The 19,827-nt window shown below is 54.4% G+C and overlaps 1 protein-coding gene across 3 annotated transcripts in view; it reads left to right on the top strand.

Annotated features, from left to right (window-relative positions):
* Window positions 1–16,402, top strand: part of ADCYAP1R1 (ADCYAP receptor type I) — a 54,992-nt gene extending 38,590 nt beyond the window's left edge. Inside the window, exons 14-17 of one of the 3 annotated variants that reach the window (XM_060305451.1) lie at window positions 5,508–5,588; window positions 8,775–8,904; window positions 10,316–10,357; window positions 11,578–16,402. In XM_060305451.1, coding sequence (XP_060161434.1) covers window positions 5,508–5,588; window positions 8,775–8,904; window positions 10,316–10,357; window positions 11,578–11,766 — 442 coding nt within the window. In that variant the 3' untranslated portion in view covers window positions 11,767–16,402. Of the gene's footprint in view, window positions 1–5,504; window positions 5,589–8,774; window positions 8,905–10,315; window positions 10,358–11,577 lie in introns of all 3 variants that reach the window. The other 2 variants (XM_030857467.2, XM_030857468.2) reach the window with 2 other exon arrangements.
* Window positions 16,403–19,827: the final 3,425 nt, after the last annotated feature.

Below are 19,827 nucleotides of genomic sequence, written 5' to 3'. Positions count from 1 at the left end.
TGGGAGCGGTAGAGTCTTGTCAGGCCTTCCTAATGCATAGGTAAGAACCATCTGTAATTAGCACAGGGTTTATACATTTAAGTACAAACGTTTAAAGAACCAGCTGCAGGCATGCCTCGTTTTATCACGCTTCACTTTACTGTGCTTCACAGATATCGCTTTTATTACAAATTAAAGGTTTGTGACAACCTTGTGTTGAACAAGTCTGTCAGCCCCATTTTTCCAATAGCATTTGCTCACTTCGTGTCTCTGCATCACATTTTGGTAATTCTCGCAATATGTCAAACGTCTTCATTATTATAGTTGTGGTGATCTGTGATCAGTGATCTTTGTTACTACTACGACTCACTGAAGGCTCAGATGATTAGCATTTTTTAGCAATGAAGTGTTTTCAAATTAAGGTGTGTACATTTTTTTTTTAGACATTATGCTATTGCACACTTAACAGACTACAGGACAGTGTAAACATAACCCTTATGTGCACTGGGAAATCACAGAATTGATGTGAGTTGCTTTATTGTAATATTTCGCTTTATTGCGGTATTCGCTTTATTGCTGTGGTCTGGAACTGAACCCACAATATCCCAGGGGTATGGCTGTAGTTGGTGTACTCTTTTTTTTTTGCGGTATGCGGGCCTCTCACCGTTGTGGCCTCTCCCGTTGCGGAGCACAGGCTCCGGACGCGCAGGCTCAGCGGCCATGGCTCACGGGCCCAGCCGCTCCGCGGCATGTAGGATCTTCCCGGACCGGGGCACGAACCCGTGTCCCCTGCATTGGCAGGCGGACTCTCAACCACTGCGCCACCAGGGAAGCCCTGGTTTACTTTTATCGTGTAAAAAATCCCCCTCAAATCTCAGCATTTTTTTTTTTGAGAGAAATCTAAACTTGTGCTCGTCTCAAGCCCCAAAGATGAAACCTCAGGTGGATGTGGTCTGCAAGCCAGGTGGGAGGGCTGACACAGGACAAGGGATCAGCTTGATCCCATTAAATGCAGCATCATGCTTGAGTGTTTCTAGGGTCCAGGAGACCCTACTGGTGAAAGTGAGGGACATTCAAAGTGGCCATGCCGCGAAGAACTTCAGAGCATTTAAAAACACTTGCCATTCAGTACATGCACGTTTAATGCCCACACGGCAAATCTGGATTAAACATAATCCCCATTTTACAGCCAAGGGAACTAGTTATCAGTGAAGTTAGATGAATCCAGCAGGAAAGAGTGAGGCCATAGCCACAGTGCAGGCAGACCCTTGACTTCAAACTCGACTGCACCATCATTTCCACCATCATCTGCACCATCAGCACTTCTTGACCTTACAGACAAGAAGATAGTGTTAAACAAGGCTTCCTGGAAGAAGAGGCCCCAGTGCGTTCCAGCCTTGTAAAAAACTGCCCCACCTGGAGTGCTTTGAGCTGGGAGGTGTCTGCTGCAGGTGGGGAAGGGGGTAGACAATGGGGGGGATTAAAAAAGGGGCATGACATGGTAGGAGAGGGAGATTTCGGGGCTGCGTCCGAGTCCCCTTGGGTCAACAGAGTTATGTGTTGGGCTGATATCCTTTCATATCTGCCCACAACAGCTTTCCGGGTTTTTCCTCTGTTTCCAGAACAAATTTAAGCCTGGGCATCCCCAAGAAAGCCCGAGAGGACCCCCTGCCTGTGCCCTCAGACCAGCATTCACTCCCCTTCCTGTAGGTTGGTTCCAGCTGCTCAGATGATCAGGGTTTGTCCTCCTCCCTAGACCAAGACGGCGCTCCCGACCCAGCCGCAGAGGGACCTGTTGGGGGCTGGGGCTCCTGCAGCGAGACAGTGGCCCTGAGCCACCTCCATTCTCTCACTGGCTGGTAGGAGTGGCTGAGCTCAGGACTTGGGCAGTGGCCAGGCATGGAGTGTGGGCCTGGGTCGGGGCTAAGCCTGCACTTAGGCTCGACTTGGTTTGGGGCAGAGGGTTTGGGCTCAGCCCCATTCTGGGGTCAGGGTTAGCCTGCCTTGTCTCGGGGACCAGAGTTTACCTCTGTGAGAAGCCAACTGGTTGAGAAACAGGAGGGTGAGGTTTCAGGGCAGACACTGATTGTGCTGAGAGCATCTCAGGCCTGGCCCTGCAGGGAGCTGGCTTTATTCCCAGTGCTCTCCCTGCTGCAAGATGGGCATTGGGAGCTGCCGCTTGGGTCTGGGGTCAGGGAGGGAAACCCCATCTGTATTTCCCTCAGGCATCCCACAGAGCAGGTCCCCACGGCACCTTGGGGTAAAGGAAGGAGAACAGACACCGTGATGTATTGGGTTGGCCAAAAAGTTTGTTCAGGTTTTTTCCGTAAGATGTTACCCGAACGAACTTTTTGGCCAACCCGATAGCATATAGCGCAGCAGGGCTGTGACCTACCCAGTGTCGGAGGGATGACGTTCGCCTCTGAAGACAGACTTTTCCATGTCTAGGCAGAAGTGCAGCCGGGAAGCTCTCAGCCCACAGCCTAAGGCTCCCAGTTCACATGGGGCTCTATCTTCTCCTTCCAAAGCACTCTCTCCCTTGTCTGGGAGCACCCTATCCTGACAGCTCCTGTTAGGGATTGGCAGTAGGGAATGTTTGCCCCCATTTTGCAGGTGGAGAAACTGAAGTCCAGAGAAGGAAAGTGGCAACACCTAAAATCAGCAAGTCAGTGGTCAAACAAAGCTTTGAGCTCAGGTGCCCTGACCCCCCCAGGTCAGGCCAGGGGCACTGAGGGCTGGCTGGTCCTCATTGGGGGGGCGGTGGGGGAGAAGGAGGGTGGGCAGGGAAACTCCAAGATCTGCTGAACTGGGCTGCTGGCTGGCGTACCAGTGTGGTGGGGAGTGCCTCCCTGGGGACTGGGCCGGGGCTCTGTGGGTACACAGCATCTTAGCACCAGGAGGGACCCTATGGAGAACGTTTAGCTCAGGTCACAACATTCTGTGGGCCTGCCGAGTGTCCAATGCTATGCTGACCTCTAGGAGCAGGGTGAAATAGACAGGGGTGCTGCCCACAAAGGGTTCCCCTGCAGGGCTCTCTGTCTAGCGTCCTGGGGCTACAGCCCAGGCAGCCTTGCACGCAGAAGACACCGCAGCATTCGTGGAGTTTAGCTTGAGACCAAAGCAGGGTCAGAAGAAACCATGTGCTGCATCCCTGGGTTATAGATGGGCTAGAAATGGCTATGACCTTCCTGCAGACACACAGCAAAGCCTTGGCAGAGTCAGGCCCGGGAGCCAGGGCTCCCTGACTTGCAGATGTGGGTGTGAGCCGTGCACCTGCTGTGGGGTTCTCCAAGCAGCCTCCGTCCGCTACCCTTGTCTGAGTTTCTTATCCTCCCTTGGATCCAAATGAGAACTGAGCTGATCAGCCAGCCTAGGTTTCTCTCTTCCTGTTGATTGCATTTCTTTTCTGTTTTTCACTAACAAGTGACTTTTCAGAGATTCTGACGTCTTTCTTTCTCATGCCTGTCTCTGGCTTTTCTGCCACCCCCTTTTCCTTTTTGTTTCTTTTCACTGGATTCTTTTGAACAGTCATTGGAGGTTTGGGGAAAGGGGGTCTCAGAGGAGAACAGCTGAAGCTTTAGAGTTCGGGTGTGCAGGAAGTGACATCTGAGGTTTGGGCTCTTGGGCTCCTGGACCCTGATTTCTGTGATTTCCAGGCCAAGGTTGAGGGGTCAGGCCACTGGCTGTAGGAGAGAGTAGTCAACCTTTCAATCTGGGCAAGGTAGAGAATAAATTTGTAGACTAGAGTGGCTTCCATTCCTGAATACCCAATTAAGCTCTTCTAATTATTGAGGAAAACATACTTGTATGTGTCCATCTGTCTCTTTGTATGTGTACAAAACAGACCTTTGACATTCATTGAGGCACATGAAAAACTTCTCAAATACATGACTTCCTCACAACAGTGTTCCCGGAATTTTGATTTGCAGGTGGAGCACCTAGGGATTTTGTTAAAACGCAGATTCTGAGGCAGCAGGTCTGAGCCAGTCTCTGAAATTCTGCATTTCTAAGAAGCTCTCAGGTGGTACTGATACTGCTGGTCTGGGTAGCAGAGCATCATAACACCCGTCATCTGTATGATGGTTCACTAGTGCCCATCTCACAGTCTGGTGTGAATTGAAACATGCTGTTAATTAAAAGAGAGAACCACAGACATAACTGAGGCAAGGATGCTGGGTGGACCTCGGCTTGCCCCATCTTTGAAGTGTGTGATTCACATGTTCGCCTCAGCAAAATGACGTGTCACTACATGTCAAGGACCTTCAGACTTACTCTTAAAAGAGTGGGAATCACAAATTATGAATCCATGAATGCCAAAGGTCTGGCCTTTTTGTGCGTATCTGTTCTTATTTGCATCCGACCCCCTCAGGTTGATCAGTTCGCCAGCAGCTACTAGGAGCTCCGCCACACGGTGCCTGAGGAGGGGGTGTGAAATGGGCACCTCTTCTGCAGTCTGATGAGATGACACGGCTCTTACTCCATTTCTTCCATGTTTGTCAGAGATGGAAACAAATGAGTTGTGCCGACCCAAGCACAAGCAGGTGGAAATTGAGCCTGAGACCTCTCTGAGGAGGCAGAGCTCTGTGCCTCGCCCAGTGCCAGGTAGAGCTGGACGGGCATCCTGGGCCCACCTGTGGGTGTCTCCTTAAGGTGACTCGTTTCCGCAGGCAGCGGGGCAGAGCCCGAAAGATTCTCTCTCAGCCTTCAGCCCCTGCCCTCTGAACTTTTATCGAGAAGTCCAGCCAGCACTGTGCAGTGGAACTCTCGGCAGTGTTGGAAATGCCCCAGACCCGTGCTGTCCAGCCCAGGAACCACTGCTGCCTGTGGCTGTTGACCCCTTGTAGTGTGGCTCAGGCAACCCAAGAAGTGTATGTTTCACTGAATTTTAACTTACATGGTGGATGTGTCGTGTTTCGTGGGTCTGCTCCATCCATCCCACCTCTGCTCCCCTTAGGCCCACACTGAGGTACCCGGGGGCTCAGTCAGAGGAAGGTGCGGGAGGGGAGGCGGGGGAGGACCCGTGGGTGCTCCAGCTGGTTCTCACAAGCAGGTGTAGAAATGGCCTGATTCCAGGGCTGGGCCGGCGTGAGGTCCATGGCGTGAGTTTCCAGCTGCCCATCTTGCTGAGGGATCTCCGTCAAGGCCATGCTCTGTGCCTGGAGCTGCCTCTGGAGACAGTTCCTGGTCCCCTGCGTGAGCCCCAGTCAGGCCCCACCTTCCAAACACATGTGTTCCCTCCCTCCCGAACCCCACCACCTGTCGGTTTCCCAGTGTGAGGGCTCGCGTGTGCCTGTGCGTCCGTGCACACACGTATGTATGTAGAGGTGTGTATTTCTGCGTCCAGAGCTGACCACGTCTCGGCCCTTGGCTTCCTTCTTCTCCTCCACGTGACGCCCCGGCCCTGTCTCTCTCTACACCCTGGGCCTCTCTGCCCGCCCTGTGAGCCGTGTCGCCCTAGGTCCCGCCTCAGTTCCTCGTTGCCCAGTGCCCGCAGCTGACAGTAATGCGCATCTTGTCACACCCAGCAGCTGCGTGCAGAAATGCTACTGCAGGCCACAGCGGGCTCAGCAGCACCCTTGCAAGATGTCAGAACTGTCCACCATTACTCTGTAAGTGTGCGTGGCGTGGCTGCGGCCGGGTGCTCTGGACGGGAGGGGGACGCATGCTGCTGCTGCCACCGCCCAGAGCTTGCGTCCGCCCAGGCTGGAGGAGAGCAGGGAGCGAGCCTGTGCCTCCAGCCCCAAGCCCTTGCCCAGCTCTTGCATGTTGACATCTGTGTGTCTTGTGAGTTCTCTGCAACCTCGTGGCCTGGGACGGGAGGGGAGGTTGCGGGCATGGGGCTGTGGCCACTGTGGAGCAGGTGGGGTGCGGCCGGTGCAGAGCAGGAAGCAGCTTTGAAGCCTCTGCCGCTGCCGCTGTCGTGATGTGTGGTCTTCCGCAGATCCCCACGTCTCTGGGTTTCAATCTTTGCAACTGCCAGATTATTTCTAAGGGCCTTGAGCTTGAGTTCGTTTAGGCTGTCCTCCTGCAGGGGGCGGGACCCTCACCCCACGCACCTCACTCCCACCGAACGTGCTGAGTGGCTGACTCCCCACACAAGCCTATTAGGTGGGTACTTGTATTATCCTCATTTTACAGGTGAGGAAACTGAAGCGCAGAGAGGTGAAATGACTCGCCCAAGGCCACACGGTTGGCAGGGTGAGGATTTGAACCCAGGGAGTCCTAAGCACTAGTCCCTGGGGCATCTCTTGCTGGAGCCTCAGCTCCAACTTGGACATCCCTTGAAGTGGGGGGGGGCACTGGAATTTGGGGGGCTCTGACCGTTGGAGATCTTCTTTGTACTCTTTAGGCCTCTTCTGCCCGGTGATGCCTCCTTGGGGCAGGAAGACAGAGGCTAAGGCCTCTGTGCCGCGGTCTCTCTGGGTTAATCAGATCGTAGCGTTGAGTCAGTGACTCCTCAACGCGGGGTTCCAAGGTTCACACAATATGTTCCCATCCCAAGGCCTCCGAAGGACAGAGGTCCTCGGACTCTGAGACCTAGTGACTTCCTCACCTGCCTCCACTGTCCCATCTACCAAAAGGAGTCATGGGGGTGCCCTGGGTCCCTGGTAGAAGTCCCTGATTATTCCTGGGCTGCACTGGGGCCACAGGGGAGGGAAGGCGTTGCCCTTGGACTATACTGTGGGATGCCCTGCTGCCTTCGCCACATCTGCCTGGGGCCGGGAAGGGCCTGAAAGGTTGTGTTTCTCACGTACCAAACCCGTCCCATCCGCCACCACCACGGAAGCTGGAGAAGTTTGGCCTTTCGGTTTCCAGGGCACTTTTCAAACGTCAGGGGCAGATCCCTGGAAACAGATCCATTCTGGGGAGAGGAGGCAAGAAGGCAGGGACCGCGGCACATTCCAGGGCTGCCTTCCCTCCTCAGCTTCTTGAGTTAAGCTGCTCTTTTAAAGTAACCCCTCAGGCAGGGTCACAGAGGCACCCGCAAGATGCCCACACGCCTGCGTTTCCAGGCCACTGTCCTCTTCCTTTTGGACTTTCATTCTCCAGCCAGCACTTCTCGCTGCCCTCTGGGTGCCTGGAGATGAGCATGAGCAGGGCTCTCAGGTCATGCTCAGTGTCAAGGGCTCCCAGGTGTTCATCCCGGGCCCGTGTGGCCATCCCTTCATGGACACGCACTTTCCGAGTGTGAGCCCTGTGCAGGGCGTGTGCTGGCCAGGGCAGATGACAGTTAAGTGAGGTCCCGTGCCTGCCTTCAGAGAGCCACATCCGAGAGAGGACAGACACATGAGAGGCTAGACCACTCCCAAACTCAGCTGGGCTCCGAGTGGGAGCCCCTCAGATCCTGTTGGCGCCCGCTCTGGTCCAGGCACCCCCAGGTCCTGTAGAATGGGCAGTCAGTGAGCACGGGGAGGATTGGTGGGCACTGGGCACTCGAGGGGCTGTTTCCTTCCGGGACTGAGCCTTGGTCCACCTGAAGGTCTCCCCAGGCTATTCCTTCCCCTTCCGCTGTGTCCCCTCCCCTGCTTTTCTTTCTTCCCCTTCCCCATCCTTTCCTTCTTGGTAGATGCTGGTCAGCCACGGGCATCACTCAGACTCCGTGGATTCTACTCCTGAAATCCGGAGGCCCCACATTCAGTAGAACATTCTCTCCCAGAAAGGCTGGGATGGGAAAGAGGGAGGGAGGGGCACACGGCGTGACTGCCCCAAGTCAAACGGCCACCCCCGTACCCCGCTGCCCACCCTGGTGGGCCGAGCTCTGCTAGGAGGGCCCAGGGGGAGGACTGCACCTGTCAGGCGGGGCTGGCTCTTCCAGGAGATCCAAAGGGAGCCAGTCTGCTGGGGTGGGCAGAGACGGGGTCCCCCCTTTTGGAGACCCTCTGGGAACCGCCCTCCCCCCAGAGCAGGACCCACAAAGAGCACGTCGCCATGCCTACTCTTGATGTTTTCCTGTGGCTTCTGTACCCCACCCTCTCAGACAAGAGCCCCTCCCCACTGGGCCCAGGAGCCCGTTGCAGTCAGAGGAACCTCAGAAGAGCTGGCCTCAGAGAGTACTGAGGTCCCTTGGGCCGTTTCTCCCTTGCCCGTTCTACTCCCACCTGAGCAGACAGCCTTTGCTCCCCCAGCTCAGTTTCCCAGGTGGCAGGTTCCTCCTGTTTATGCTCGGAGTCAGTAAATCCTTTCTAGGACCCCTCCCGTGTCTCTCCTTCTGTGGTCTACCCAGTGCTCCCCACTCGCCTCCCTGTCATCAGCGCCTCTCCGTCCCTCTCCACGAGCATGCCTGGCTAGCCCCAGACTCAGGAAAGCCGACGGTCTCTGTGGTTCCCGAGGGGCTGCTCTTTCCAGGCACGGGGAGCTGCTTTTCAGAGCAGGAGAATGCTTGTTTTGCTTGAGGACACCTCGTGTTGTCCTTCCAAATCCCATCCCAGGGTTTTGCCCTGACTTCACTTTTCCCAAAGGTTTCACACCTCCCAAAAAGGGTCTGTGTAAATCACACACTCACATGTGCATGTTTAGTGGTTGTACAGGATACCGGCATGGCCTAGAGGGATGGGTGCCCTGCAGACAGGGGGTTGTCTCCCCAGCACTTCCCAGGGAGTTCTGGAAGCCTGGGCTCTGTTGGCTGCCATCTCCCCCAGGCCCCACGCACCGGGAGAGAATCCTGGGGGAGCCCATGGATAGGGGCCCCAGCTCCGGGGGAGAGTAGGGGCTGGGACTGGGCTTCTCTGCCCTGCATGGCTCTGGCCCCAAGCCCTGGCAGCTCCCGGAGCAGAGGTTTTGCTCTTTCCCCACAGACGGCTCGCCCGGTCCACCCTGCTGCTCATCCCACTATTTGGAATCCACTACACGGTCTTTGCTTTCTCCCCAGAGGACGTCAGCAAGAGGGAGAGACTTGTGTTTGAGCTGGGGCTGGGCTCCTTCCAGGTAGGTGTGGTGTGTGTGGAGGGCAGAACTCATGGGGAGCCAGGGCCCTGGCCTCGCCCTTGCTGGTGGTTCTATGTCTTTAACCTATTCTGGGTTCCACCTCTGGAATAATAGGACTAGATTAGAAGGGAGCTGGGAGAGCCCTTTCTACTGTCCACCCACTAGGCTCCCACGAGAAGACACGCTGTTATTTTCTTGTTGCTGCTGCGTCTGGGTGTCCTGAGCCAGGCCTCCCTTGGGCAATCAAAGGCGGCAGCTCCCCGCCCCTCACCATCGGCCCCGGGGGTGGGCAGAGTGGCCTCAAGAGACCTCTCTGACTGCAGCCTGTAGAACGTGCACCCCGTGAGTGCTGGAGCTTTGTCTTACCCAAGTAAGACAGATCCCCAGCACAGGATCTGGTCACAGGGAGCTGAATGAGCTGAACGGGGGGATGAGCAAACAGATAGGTAAATCAGTGATCCAGGGAATGAGAGCGCCAGAGACTAGTAAGTCCGTGCATGAAGGAATCAGTAAACGGGGCTGTAAATGAGTGAGTGAAGGGGTGAGTGAGCCAGTGCGAGGACGCGTAGTGAGTAAATGAAATAGTGGGCGCATGAGGGGGGCAGTGAAGGCGGTGGGTGGCTCCCTTGAAAGTCCCCAGGATAGAGCGCCTCTCCCTAGCCCAGCTGTTTAGAGGAGTATTTGACCGCGATGGTCGCAAAGTTATTCTGTGTATCTGACCGGACTCTCTCCCTTGCCCCATTTTAATTCAAAGCCATTTTACCTGTTCGGGTTCTTAGCCTGGGAAGGCTGGGAGGTTTGTTGACGAAGCCCCAGCCTGGGAGTCAGAGCCTGGGGTTCCTGTCTCAGCACAAGAATTCTGAATGCACAGAATATAAGTCAAGAGTGTGTGTAGACGAGCCGAGCACCTACTCTGCCCCAGGCACTTCTGTGGTGTTCTGTGTGTTCTGCGTACGAGGGTGTCTGGCCGCGGGAGGGTGGAGTGGGGAGGTGGTGGTGGACACAGACAGGACTGCTCTGTCCTGTAGGACTGCTGCCCTCAGGGGGCCTGCGGGCTGGCTGGGGAGCCCAGAGAGCACTCTGGGGCGTGCAGGGAAGGCCTCCTCTAGAACGTGGGTTAGAGCTGGCCCTTGGGAATGGGAAGGATTTGACCAAGGGAATGTGAGATCCAAAGCCAGGGTTGTCAGTGGGAGGGAATGCCCCCGCCAGCCACTTGGCTTCATGGACGTGGCCAGCCTGGTGGAACGGAACTTTTCCCATCTTACCGCGGATGCCCAGGCAGGTGCCCGCATTCAGATCATCTTAGTTTTCTGCTTCCTGGTGTCACTCGCTGCTCCTGCGGCCTCCCACACACCCCGGGTGGAGGGCTCCTTGCTGGCATTCTCAGGTTTTGTTTGTCTTCTCTCCCTAGGGCTTTGTGGTGGCTGTTCTCTACTGTTTTCTGAATGGGGAGGTAAGATCCTGGCCTTCTTAGCAGTGGAGGTCCAGCTTGCTGGGGAGCAGACAGGGCTGTGGCCTGCTGGCCACACAGGGCTGATCCTCCCGACCTGGACTTGCCAGATCCCCAGCACCTACAGGAGGGGGCCGGCAGCTGTGCCGGCGTCTCCTGACGGCCTCCACCCTGTGCCAGATTCTCTCCCGCTTTGCCTGCTGTGCAGCTGAGGCCCAGCCTCCAGAGCCGAGCTCCCTCCATAAAGGCACCAACTGTTGCGTGCAGACCCACCTGGGAGGGCTCTCACCATAAGACACACCTTAGTCAGGGCGAACCGAAAGTGAGGAAGGACAAAGCACAGGAAATGGTACATACAGTTTCTGAGGCTGGTGATGGGCAGGGGTGCTGAGTGGGGAGCTATCCAAAGCTCAGCCCTGCCCCCAGCAGGCCGGCCTGCCTGCCCAAACCCATCCCCTGTAAGAGCGGGACTTGAGGGACCCTGGGGAGCGGCTTGGAACCTTCTAGCAATGCTCCATTTCCAGGCCTGTTAGGGTGAGGCTTTCGAGCAGAGTGCGGAACAGAGATGCTGAGATGGGGATGGGGGCTGAATGGGCGGATGGCTTTGGAGAGCGGGCAGAAACCATTGCACCAAGTGCTTGGGCCTTGGCTGGGTGACCGCGGCAGGCTTCCTCCTCTTTTTGCATCTGAGAAATAAGAAGATTAGCTCAGACCACCTACAGAAGGGTCAGATAAGGGTAGATACGGAGAGGCAGACAGGGCCCTGCAGGGAGTGGCTGGGAGACACAAGAAGTCGGAGTAAAAGTAGCTTGTCAGGACCGACGGTGGAAGTGGGAGCCGGAACTGGAGGTGGAGGGTGCCTGCACCGCACAAAAGTGCTGGCGAAGGGGGTGGGTATGTGGACGCTGAAACTGGGCATGCCCTGCGCGCGCCATGCTAAGAGCAACCTGGGGGTCTTGGCCCAGAAGGGTGCTTTATTTAGTGATCCTCAACCCTAACGGCGTATTGGAATCCCCTGGGAAGCTTTAAAACATATGGGTGCCCCACCCCAGAGATTGAATATGGTCTGGGCATCTGGGTTTTTAAAGCCCTCCAGGCGATCCTCATCTGCAGCCGCTGTTAATGGGAGTGCCCGCCTGGGAGGGGCCCCAGGGCCGGCCGGCGGGCAGGTGAGGTGTGGGAGGGTGTCTGCCCAGAAGTGACCGCCCGAGTTGCCCCCGCAGGTGCAGGCAGAGATCAAGCGGAAGTGGCGGAGCTGGAAGGTGAACCGCTACTTCACCATGGACTTCAAGCACCGGCACCCGTCCCTGGCCAGCAGCGGGGTGAACGGGGGCACCCAGCTCTCCATCCTGAGCAAAAGCAGCTCCCAGATCCGCATGTCTGGCCTCCCAGCCGACAACCTGGCCACCTGAGCCCACCCTGCCCCCTCCTCTCCTCGGAACAGCGGCTGGGGCTCCGGTGGGTGGGCGCCGGCCCACGCGTGCTGTGCCTCTTCTCTCCCTTCGGGCTGGCCCTGGGCTGGGAGCCCAGCTCCCCGAGGTGGGAGAAGGATGCAGGGCGCAGACGGGTAGTTCCCCTCCCCGTTTTGGCGCTGGCCCCGCCCACCGTGGGCCCCTGGGCGTTGACCCCAGACATGTAAATACTCCTTAATTTTGGGAAAGTCGTCCCATCCCTCCCCCTCTACCTTGTGTCCCTGCTCACCTCAGGCAGGTCCCCAGCTCCACCCGACCCCGTCCCCACCAGCCTCAGTGATCGCCTGACCCTGTGTGGGAGGCCTTGTGAGCTGAGGCTGGTGACCTTGCTTTGGTGGATTCGGGGTGGGCCCTGCCTGACAGCCCCCCTGCAGTGTCTGACTCTCGGTATGGACTCTTTGAGTCTACTCGCCACCCTGTGGCTCTTTTCAGGCCTGGCCCAGTCCCCGAGGCTGCCAGAGGTCCAGCGTGGAGTGCTTTTCGGTGCAGGCGAGACCCATGCTCACCCAACATCTTGGTATCCAGGTGCCCAGTTCCTGGGTATCAGACAGTGGGAAAGCTCCAGGGCTCTTCCAGTCAGAGTCTTCAGTTTGGATGTGGGGCTAAGGCCAGAGAAAGTTCTGGTGCTTTTCATTTGGCCCAAGAAAAATTGCCAGGAGCCAGAAAAGTGGATGTGATTGGAATGGAGATGGAAAGAGTTTGGAGGGACCCATGGAAGAAGACCTTCACCACCTCCATTAGTTTACCCCTGACTCAAGGTAGGCGGGGGTTCATCTGGTAGCTTCCCTTCTGTGCCTCCTGTCCCCAGGCATCAGTTGCAGAACATTGAGAGATGGATGCCTCAGAGAAACTCTTCCCCAACTACGCTCACCATATAGAGCCCCTAAGCCCTCCCCCTCCCCCTCGAAGTCAAAGCCATGACTGGGATGAACCAGCCACCTTTCTGTGATATCAGTGAATCGCGAAGCACCTTACACCTCCACGTGCCCAGGGCCCAGGGCTCCCCTTCATCGCCCCCCCACCGCCCCAGACCACGAGGAGCCTCCGTCACCAGCTTTCTCTGGCTTGGGCTCAGCTAATGAAATTGGAGACCTCTGCAAAGACTTCCCTCTGTGCGCTTTAGACATGGAGTCAGCACGGATGCCGGGGTGTCGTAGGGTTTGGGAGGGGAAGCCACACCTGCCATGCTTGTTAGCAGGGGCTGCTGATGGGAGGAGTGGCTGCACCCAAACTCCTGTCCTGGCTGCCCAGCCACAAGTTACCAGACCACACCCTAAGAATTTAAACTGGGGCAGAACCAGGTTCAGGACAGGTGGAGGAAAGTGCTAGAATGCAGTGGCCCCTGTGCGGGGCCCCCCTCGTTTGTGTCAGCTTGTGGTGTTTCTGTCCAAGTGTGTGTGTGGGCTTGTTTGACGGGCACGTTCTGGAACACTTGGAGAGTTTGGGAGGATGGGGAATGTTGCTTTGCTTGGTTTTATAGAGAGGAAGAGGCCCAGGGGACGAAGGGACGTGTTCCTGGAGAGGCCTTCGAAGTGGCTGGAGAAGGGCCTAGTGCTTGGTTTACAGATAAGCTCCATGTGCAGGGAAGCACTGTGGACCCTGGGTCTTGGCTAAGCCAGAGGAGGGCAGGGCCTGCTTTCCCTGCTCCAGGCACACACGGCGACTCAGGCTGGCCATGGAGTGTGTGGCGGCCTTCCCACCCTACACCTACCTGCCTCATGATCCCCTTCCCTCTGTCTGGGAGCCACGTGTGTTACCTGAGGGGGTGTCCAGAGACACACAGTCTGCCCCAGCTGGGCTCAGACTGCTGAGATACTGGACACAGTGATCCCTGTTCTGGGCCTCAGTTTCCCCATTCATGACATGAGGCGACTTCTAGTGCTTCTCCAGGCTCTGTGCTTCAGTAATTCTCCAGTTCAAAGCCAGGGCGGGTAAAAGGGCACACATCATTGTTATGTGTATCATCTGCGGTTCTGAAACGTCTGTGTTTGTGTATGAGTGGAGGGAGGTTGGATGCTGTGTACTCTCCCTTTCTTAGAAATGGGACATCTGTCTCTTACATTTGGACACCACAGTGAGAGGGAAGGCTCAGGCCAGGGACAGCTGGACAGGGCATGATATGCAGACCCAGCTGTGTCCCGGCTGGGGCAGGGTGCCTCGTCTGGGTGGGCAATGGCTACCCCCAGATCCTAGGAGCGGTACCCTGAGTTTGGACCCTGTTTCTTCATCCTCGCCCCCACCAGCAGGTCTGCTTCACTGTGGAAGAAGAGGGTTTGATCTTATACATATATCATCACAAAATAGCAAAAGCAAAATCTACCCCGAATCCCCATGCCGTGCTGCCCCCTGAGCTGTGGGCCTGCATCCTCGTAGAGGTTCCAGGTTCCTGTTGGTTGCTTTTTGTCTCTGAACAAATTATTGCCAGCCTTGTGAGCAGATGCGCCCGATGTATTTTGAATGCTCCAGGAGCTGTTCTTCAGGGTCACAGGCAGTGGGGGGACAGTATAAGGTCTGGGTACCACCCTTCCCTCTCTGACCTGCTTTTTCAAACCTGTAAAATGGGCAATAAGACTAGCTAGCTTTTATAGCCCACTGTATCTCGGAGATTCTCGTCTAGACATCAGCCATCTCCTGGGAATGGGCTCCAGGCAAGGATTGCAGTATTCACCTGGACCAGGAACAGGTAGGAAATCATGCTGAGTGAGGAGGGGCCGAAGGGCCTTGGGAACGGTTGGGCTGGAGAGGAGCAGTTATCTGACTCCATGTCTCTAGAAAGGGGTTGTTTTTGTGCTGTGCAATCCTAAGGGACAGAACTCACCCAGGGGAGGCAGTGTTCCCTTGGGATGAAGAAATCTCTCATCCTCTGTCATGACTGTGCTGTCAAGCAGTATCAAGAGAGAGACTCTAGCCCTGGGGGAAATGGGACTCCAAGACAAAGATGCTGAGCCTGTCAGGGAAACCGTGAGGGGTCGGAGTGTGGGAATCGGGGTTCAGGGGCTCTCTGGCGGTCCCCAGCACGACAGACTTCATGACTTCCCACCATGCTTGAGGCCAGGCCACGTTCTCTGTCTCAGTGGGCAGCTCCATGACCCTCCTTGACATATCCAGGGGCCTGCAGTGATTCCTTCTCTAACCCACACCCCTCCCTGAACCGGCTTCTCTAGGGCATAGGGCCAGAGAGCTGGAGCTGGGGCCCGAGCCTTGAAGTACCCTCAAGTCCGTTATCACCCACCTCCTTCATCTGACCCTCTCCCTTCCCGGAAGGAAAGCTACAAGAGGCTTCTTTGTAATTCTGTGAGTACCCTTGATCCACTCAAGGCCACTTCAGAGTGAAAGCAGGGAGCGCTTTGTCATCATAAGTTCCTACTTGGGCCCAGTGACTATGGATTCCTCTGGAGGAGCCCTGAGCAGGGAGCAGGGGACCTGGGTGTCTTCCAGTTTTGCCACTGAGCTGTTGTTTGGCCTGGACTCCTTCATGTATCTTTGGGGAAACTCACAAAGTACTAGAGCTGGGAGGAAACTTGGAGATCTGCAGGTCAAACCTCCCCATCGGGCTGATGAGAAGACACAGACAGGTGGGCTTAGCACAGTGCCTGCACCATCTGGGGACCCGGTATGCTTTACAAACCTGAATGGGGAAATGGCCTGCCAATATGTGCCCCCCTGCACGTGAGCCAGGACAAGACACCCAGTAAAGCTTCCGACCAGAAAATATTCAGCCTTGCGCAGGAGAAGGGCTCTGGTTACGGAGGTTGTCGGGACTCCAGACTGCAGGAGGGACAGTGGAGTCGGCGTGGTGAGGGGAGACCTGCGTTCTAGCCTCACTTGACCACCTGCTCTGTGCTCCAAGGCACAGGCACTCTCTGGGCCTCTGCTTCCTAATCTGAGAAATGGGTGGACATGATTTTCAGTCTGGCCCACGGGTCGGGGCAAGGTTGAGGTGAGATGCCCTTGCATATGGAAGGGCTTTGGAAACTACACAGGTGTGAGCTGTTTACTGGGGTGAAGACCTCTGAAAGGGGGACCCCATGCTGTTTGTCAACTGCTTTGAGCCCTCCTGGGTTAACCTTGGCCCCATTTGCAAAACCACCAGCACTGGGGGGTGGAGGGGGAGGCCAGTGGGCGCTGATGGACACAGAATTCCACGTTTATTCCCATTAGTTGGGCGTTTGTTCTTCGGATAGAATGAGACTTCCATGTGGGTGATGTTAGTGTTTCCATGCCACCCCCATGGGAATCCTTCAAGAATCTGGGACACCCCTCAAGGGCTGTGTGCTCATTTTTCTCCTTTTCCTGAACTCAGTGTCCTGGGATGTGTCTGTGCTTGGCCATGTGTGTCTTGTCTTATGTCTGTCTTCTGTAGCTTTGCCCCTGTGAGGGCTGGAGTGGGGACGCCCCTGGCTTCCCAGACGTGGTCCAGGCTCGCTGTGGGAGCCGGGCCCACCTGGGTCTCATCTCCCACAATAAAGATAAGCCCCACAGACCTCACTGCTACTGCTGTGCTCACAACCTTGTCCGGGATTTTAAGAATGTCAAACTGCTATAGATGATTCAATAAATGTCTTATCATTTTTTCCTGGTGGCTGTAACTTGGCAGAAGTGGAGGGCAGGGAGGAGAGGAGGTGGAAGGGGAGGAAATCTGATCCCCCAGAGTAATCCAGTCTATAAGGTCCTGTAGCCTTTTCGAGAAAGGTATGCGAATGGGCCTGCGTGACCTTAGAATGGACTTGGAAGAGTAAAGTCCTGACCTCAAAAGGACCTGCAAGGATCATGCAACCCGAGTGGAATCGAGGTCACTTGGATGTTCTGGGTTCCTAGAAATGGAAGCAGCTCACCTCATAGTCTTTGTTGCTTCATGGCCTTTATATTGTTTTATGAGAGTGGCCACTGGCTATCCCCAAAGCCTGCCTGCAGCGAGCATTTCATTCCACAGGTAACCACAGGCTCCCCTAATTCTTCTGGACATTCCGAGTCATCAGCCCCTGCCAGACCAGATAACCAATTCCAGGTAACCCCCATTTCCTTGAGGTTCTATTGATTTTCCACAACTTCCAATGCCCATATTTATATTAGAATTTTTAGTTGCTAGCTATAGAAGATCATTTTGGCTGATGAATCAGAAAGTAAGTTTAGAAGAGAGGATATTAGGCAGCTCATAGAATTCTTTTGAGACTGGAGAAACCAGAAAAGGTGTCTCAAGCCTTATCATGTCATGGAACTGAGGCAAAGCTGTTGACTGCTGCTGCTACCAGTTCAGGGGTGTCTCTTCTGTGCCAGGGACCCAACCTCACAATTAACCACTTTTGAAAGCAAATAGCTTGGCTGTCTTTGTCACCAGCAAGCCCAATTCCACGTGCAGCCCCTTTCTTCCACTTGCTCACTTCTGAATCAAAGTCTCACATGAGTCCATCAGATTGACTGTGTTCTAGCTGCAATGAGGCTGGAAATTTAACCTTGGGGAGGTCAGGCTCCTACATCTGGAGAATTTCTAGATCGAACATTAGGGTTACAAAGTCCTGAAATAAATGCCTACCACCGCAGGCCTGAGGTCTACAGCAGTTGCAGAGCCAGCTCCCTTCGGTGTTCAGGTGGGCCACTCTGGGGAAGTCAAATCAACGGAAAGATGAATCCCAGCCCAACTGCACGGGATCCCTACAGGCAGCTAGACCACTCGCCAAAAGCTCCTAGGTATCCGGTGCGGGTGCTCCCCAGCTGGGAGGCTGCCTGAGATCACCCCTGCTCTTTCCTCTCCAGGTCCACCTCGTCTTCCACTCCTAAGGGAAATGATCAGGCTATGTCATATGACTTACCTGGCAGATATCTTGAGCTGCTTCCAAAATGGAACCTACCCTTGAAGGTTGAAAATCAGTCTCCTTGTGTGTCAGACTATGCTGACCGCTCGCAAAGATGACTTCCCTAGTGCTTAGAAAAATATTCTTGCTGGTGTGACCATGATATATTGAGGTTCTATATGTTTCACTCGCAGAGAGAGGTCACACTCAACAAGCAAAGAGAACCAAAAGTAAATGGAAAGCCTTGAATTCCATCTCAGTCTTGAATTTCTTGGCAACTGTGAAGACCAACCAGAGACTTAGTTCAGATGAGCACCTGTTAAATCCTGTCTCCTCTATCCATTCGTCCCGACTAGTCAACTCTTCCAGCTCTCTTTTGTCCCAAGCCCCATAAAAGAATGCCTTCAACCTTGGTTATTTCTGGTGACGCTCTTTGCTCCAGGTGGTGTGAGCAATTCCTCTTGGGTACCCAGTGGTTCTCAGACTTTAGCATGCCTCAGAATCATCTGAGGGCTGGATACAATACAGATTGCTGGGCCCACCCTCAGAACTTCTGATGCAGGTCTGAGGTAAGGCATGCTAATCTGCAATTCTAAGAAGTTTCTAGGTACCGCTGCTCTTGATCTGCAGACAATGCTTTAGGAACCATTGTTCTAGACTTTCTACCCAAGGACACTGGCTGGGCATCACAGTCCCTTTTGGAGAACCTTGAGGCTTGACAATGATTAACTTCCCGGCATAGGGAGGACAAGCAGGGACATCAGCAACGTGAACTTTAATTGACTTTTCTTCCCAGGCCACTGTTTAGGGACAGGAAGCAGAAAGTTCCAGGAGAAAAGCAGCCCATGGATGTCATTTATTTTCAATCAGAGTAAGTAGAAGACCATCTCTGAATCAACTAGGATCCATTTCAGTGGGCTATAAAAGAAAAACCCCAATGAACAGTGACTTAAAGAAGACAGAAGTTAATTTTTCTCACATTGAAGAAGTCCAGAGGTAGGCACTCCAGAATTGGTATGGTGGCTGTATGGTCCCTCTAGGACTCAGGCTTCTCCGTTTCTGCTCCTCCATCCTTAGCATGTGACTTCCTCTCTCAGGGTCACCTCGTGGTCCCAGAATGGCTCCCAGAGGTCTGAATGTCATCAGACTCAGGGGAAAGTGAGAGAAGGCAAAAGCTCCCTCCTAGTTTTTTAATTTTCTTTTTAGAAGAAGCCTCAGATCTGCTTACATCTCATTGGCCAACGGTTAATCACAAGGCTACACTTCAAGGCAGGTGATGTTATGCACCCCTAGTAAAAATAGAAGGGTGGATGGATACTGGCGGGCAAACGGTAGTTTGTGCCATAGTCTCAAAACCCCAAAGCTTTCAGGGTTTAGCTGACGGTCACTGAGCTCATCCACACTTGTGAAAACCCAGAGGCTAACTGATCCTACTGATGTCCCACTCTACAACTGGAAACAGACTGGGGGATGCAGTCTCCAACCTGGACCAAAGAATAACTCGAGATGGTCCCCAGTCAGAATTGAGGGAGCTGCTTATGTCCACCCACAGGGACCTACTCTGGTGTGAGGTGTGAGGTGTGAGGGCATGTTTGCCTCAGTTCCGGTTTCCTACATCTTTCTTGCGCCCTCATGACTGCATTTCCTGAGTGGATTCTGCTCCCTCGCAGCTGCTACATTATTTAATGTCTTTTTAATTTGGGGGATCATCAGAGTGGTGATGTAGTTCACTTTTTTTTTTTGGTCTTTTAATTTTTGTCAGTTGTCCTCAAGTGAACCCAACTTAGGTGCTTCTAAGCCTCCCAACTATCTTAGGCTGCCCCCTGCTGGATGCCTGTCACAGCCATTCTTCTGATCTGATCTTAGAGATGGCCTTTTTTCCCTGTCGTGGATGCAAGATTAAGGATTCCACGTGTGAAACTCAGCCACCAAGAGCTCTTCTAACTTTTAAGATGTGGTATTGTATATGTTCATATGGAGATAGTTTTTCTTGAAATTGTCATTTCCTCTGTTTCTGTAAAGGACAGGCTTGGGGTGTAAATCCTTTTAGAAGGAGGATGGTGGCAATAGGGTTTGTACCTTTCATTTATTGATTCACCAAATGCTTGTTGAGCATCTGACTCTTCATTTAATGATTATTTCTTGAGTACCTACTATGTGCCAGAAACTGTTCTGTCCCTGGTGAGCACCGGTGATAAGGGCCCTGCTC

This window comes from Globicephala melas, chromosome 9 (assembly GCF_963455315.2).
Source record: "Globicephala melas chromosome 9, mGloMel1.2, whole genome shotgun sequence".
NCBI classification, from domain to species: Eukaryota; Metazoa; Chordata; class Mammalia; order Artiodactyla; family Delphinidae; genus Globicephala; species Globicephala melas.
Note: the sequence above shows the minus strand (reverse complement) of the source record. Positions and strands in the feature narration are given on the sequence as shown.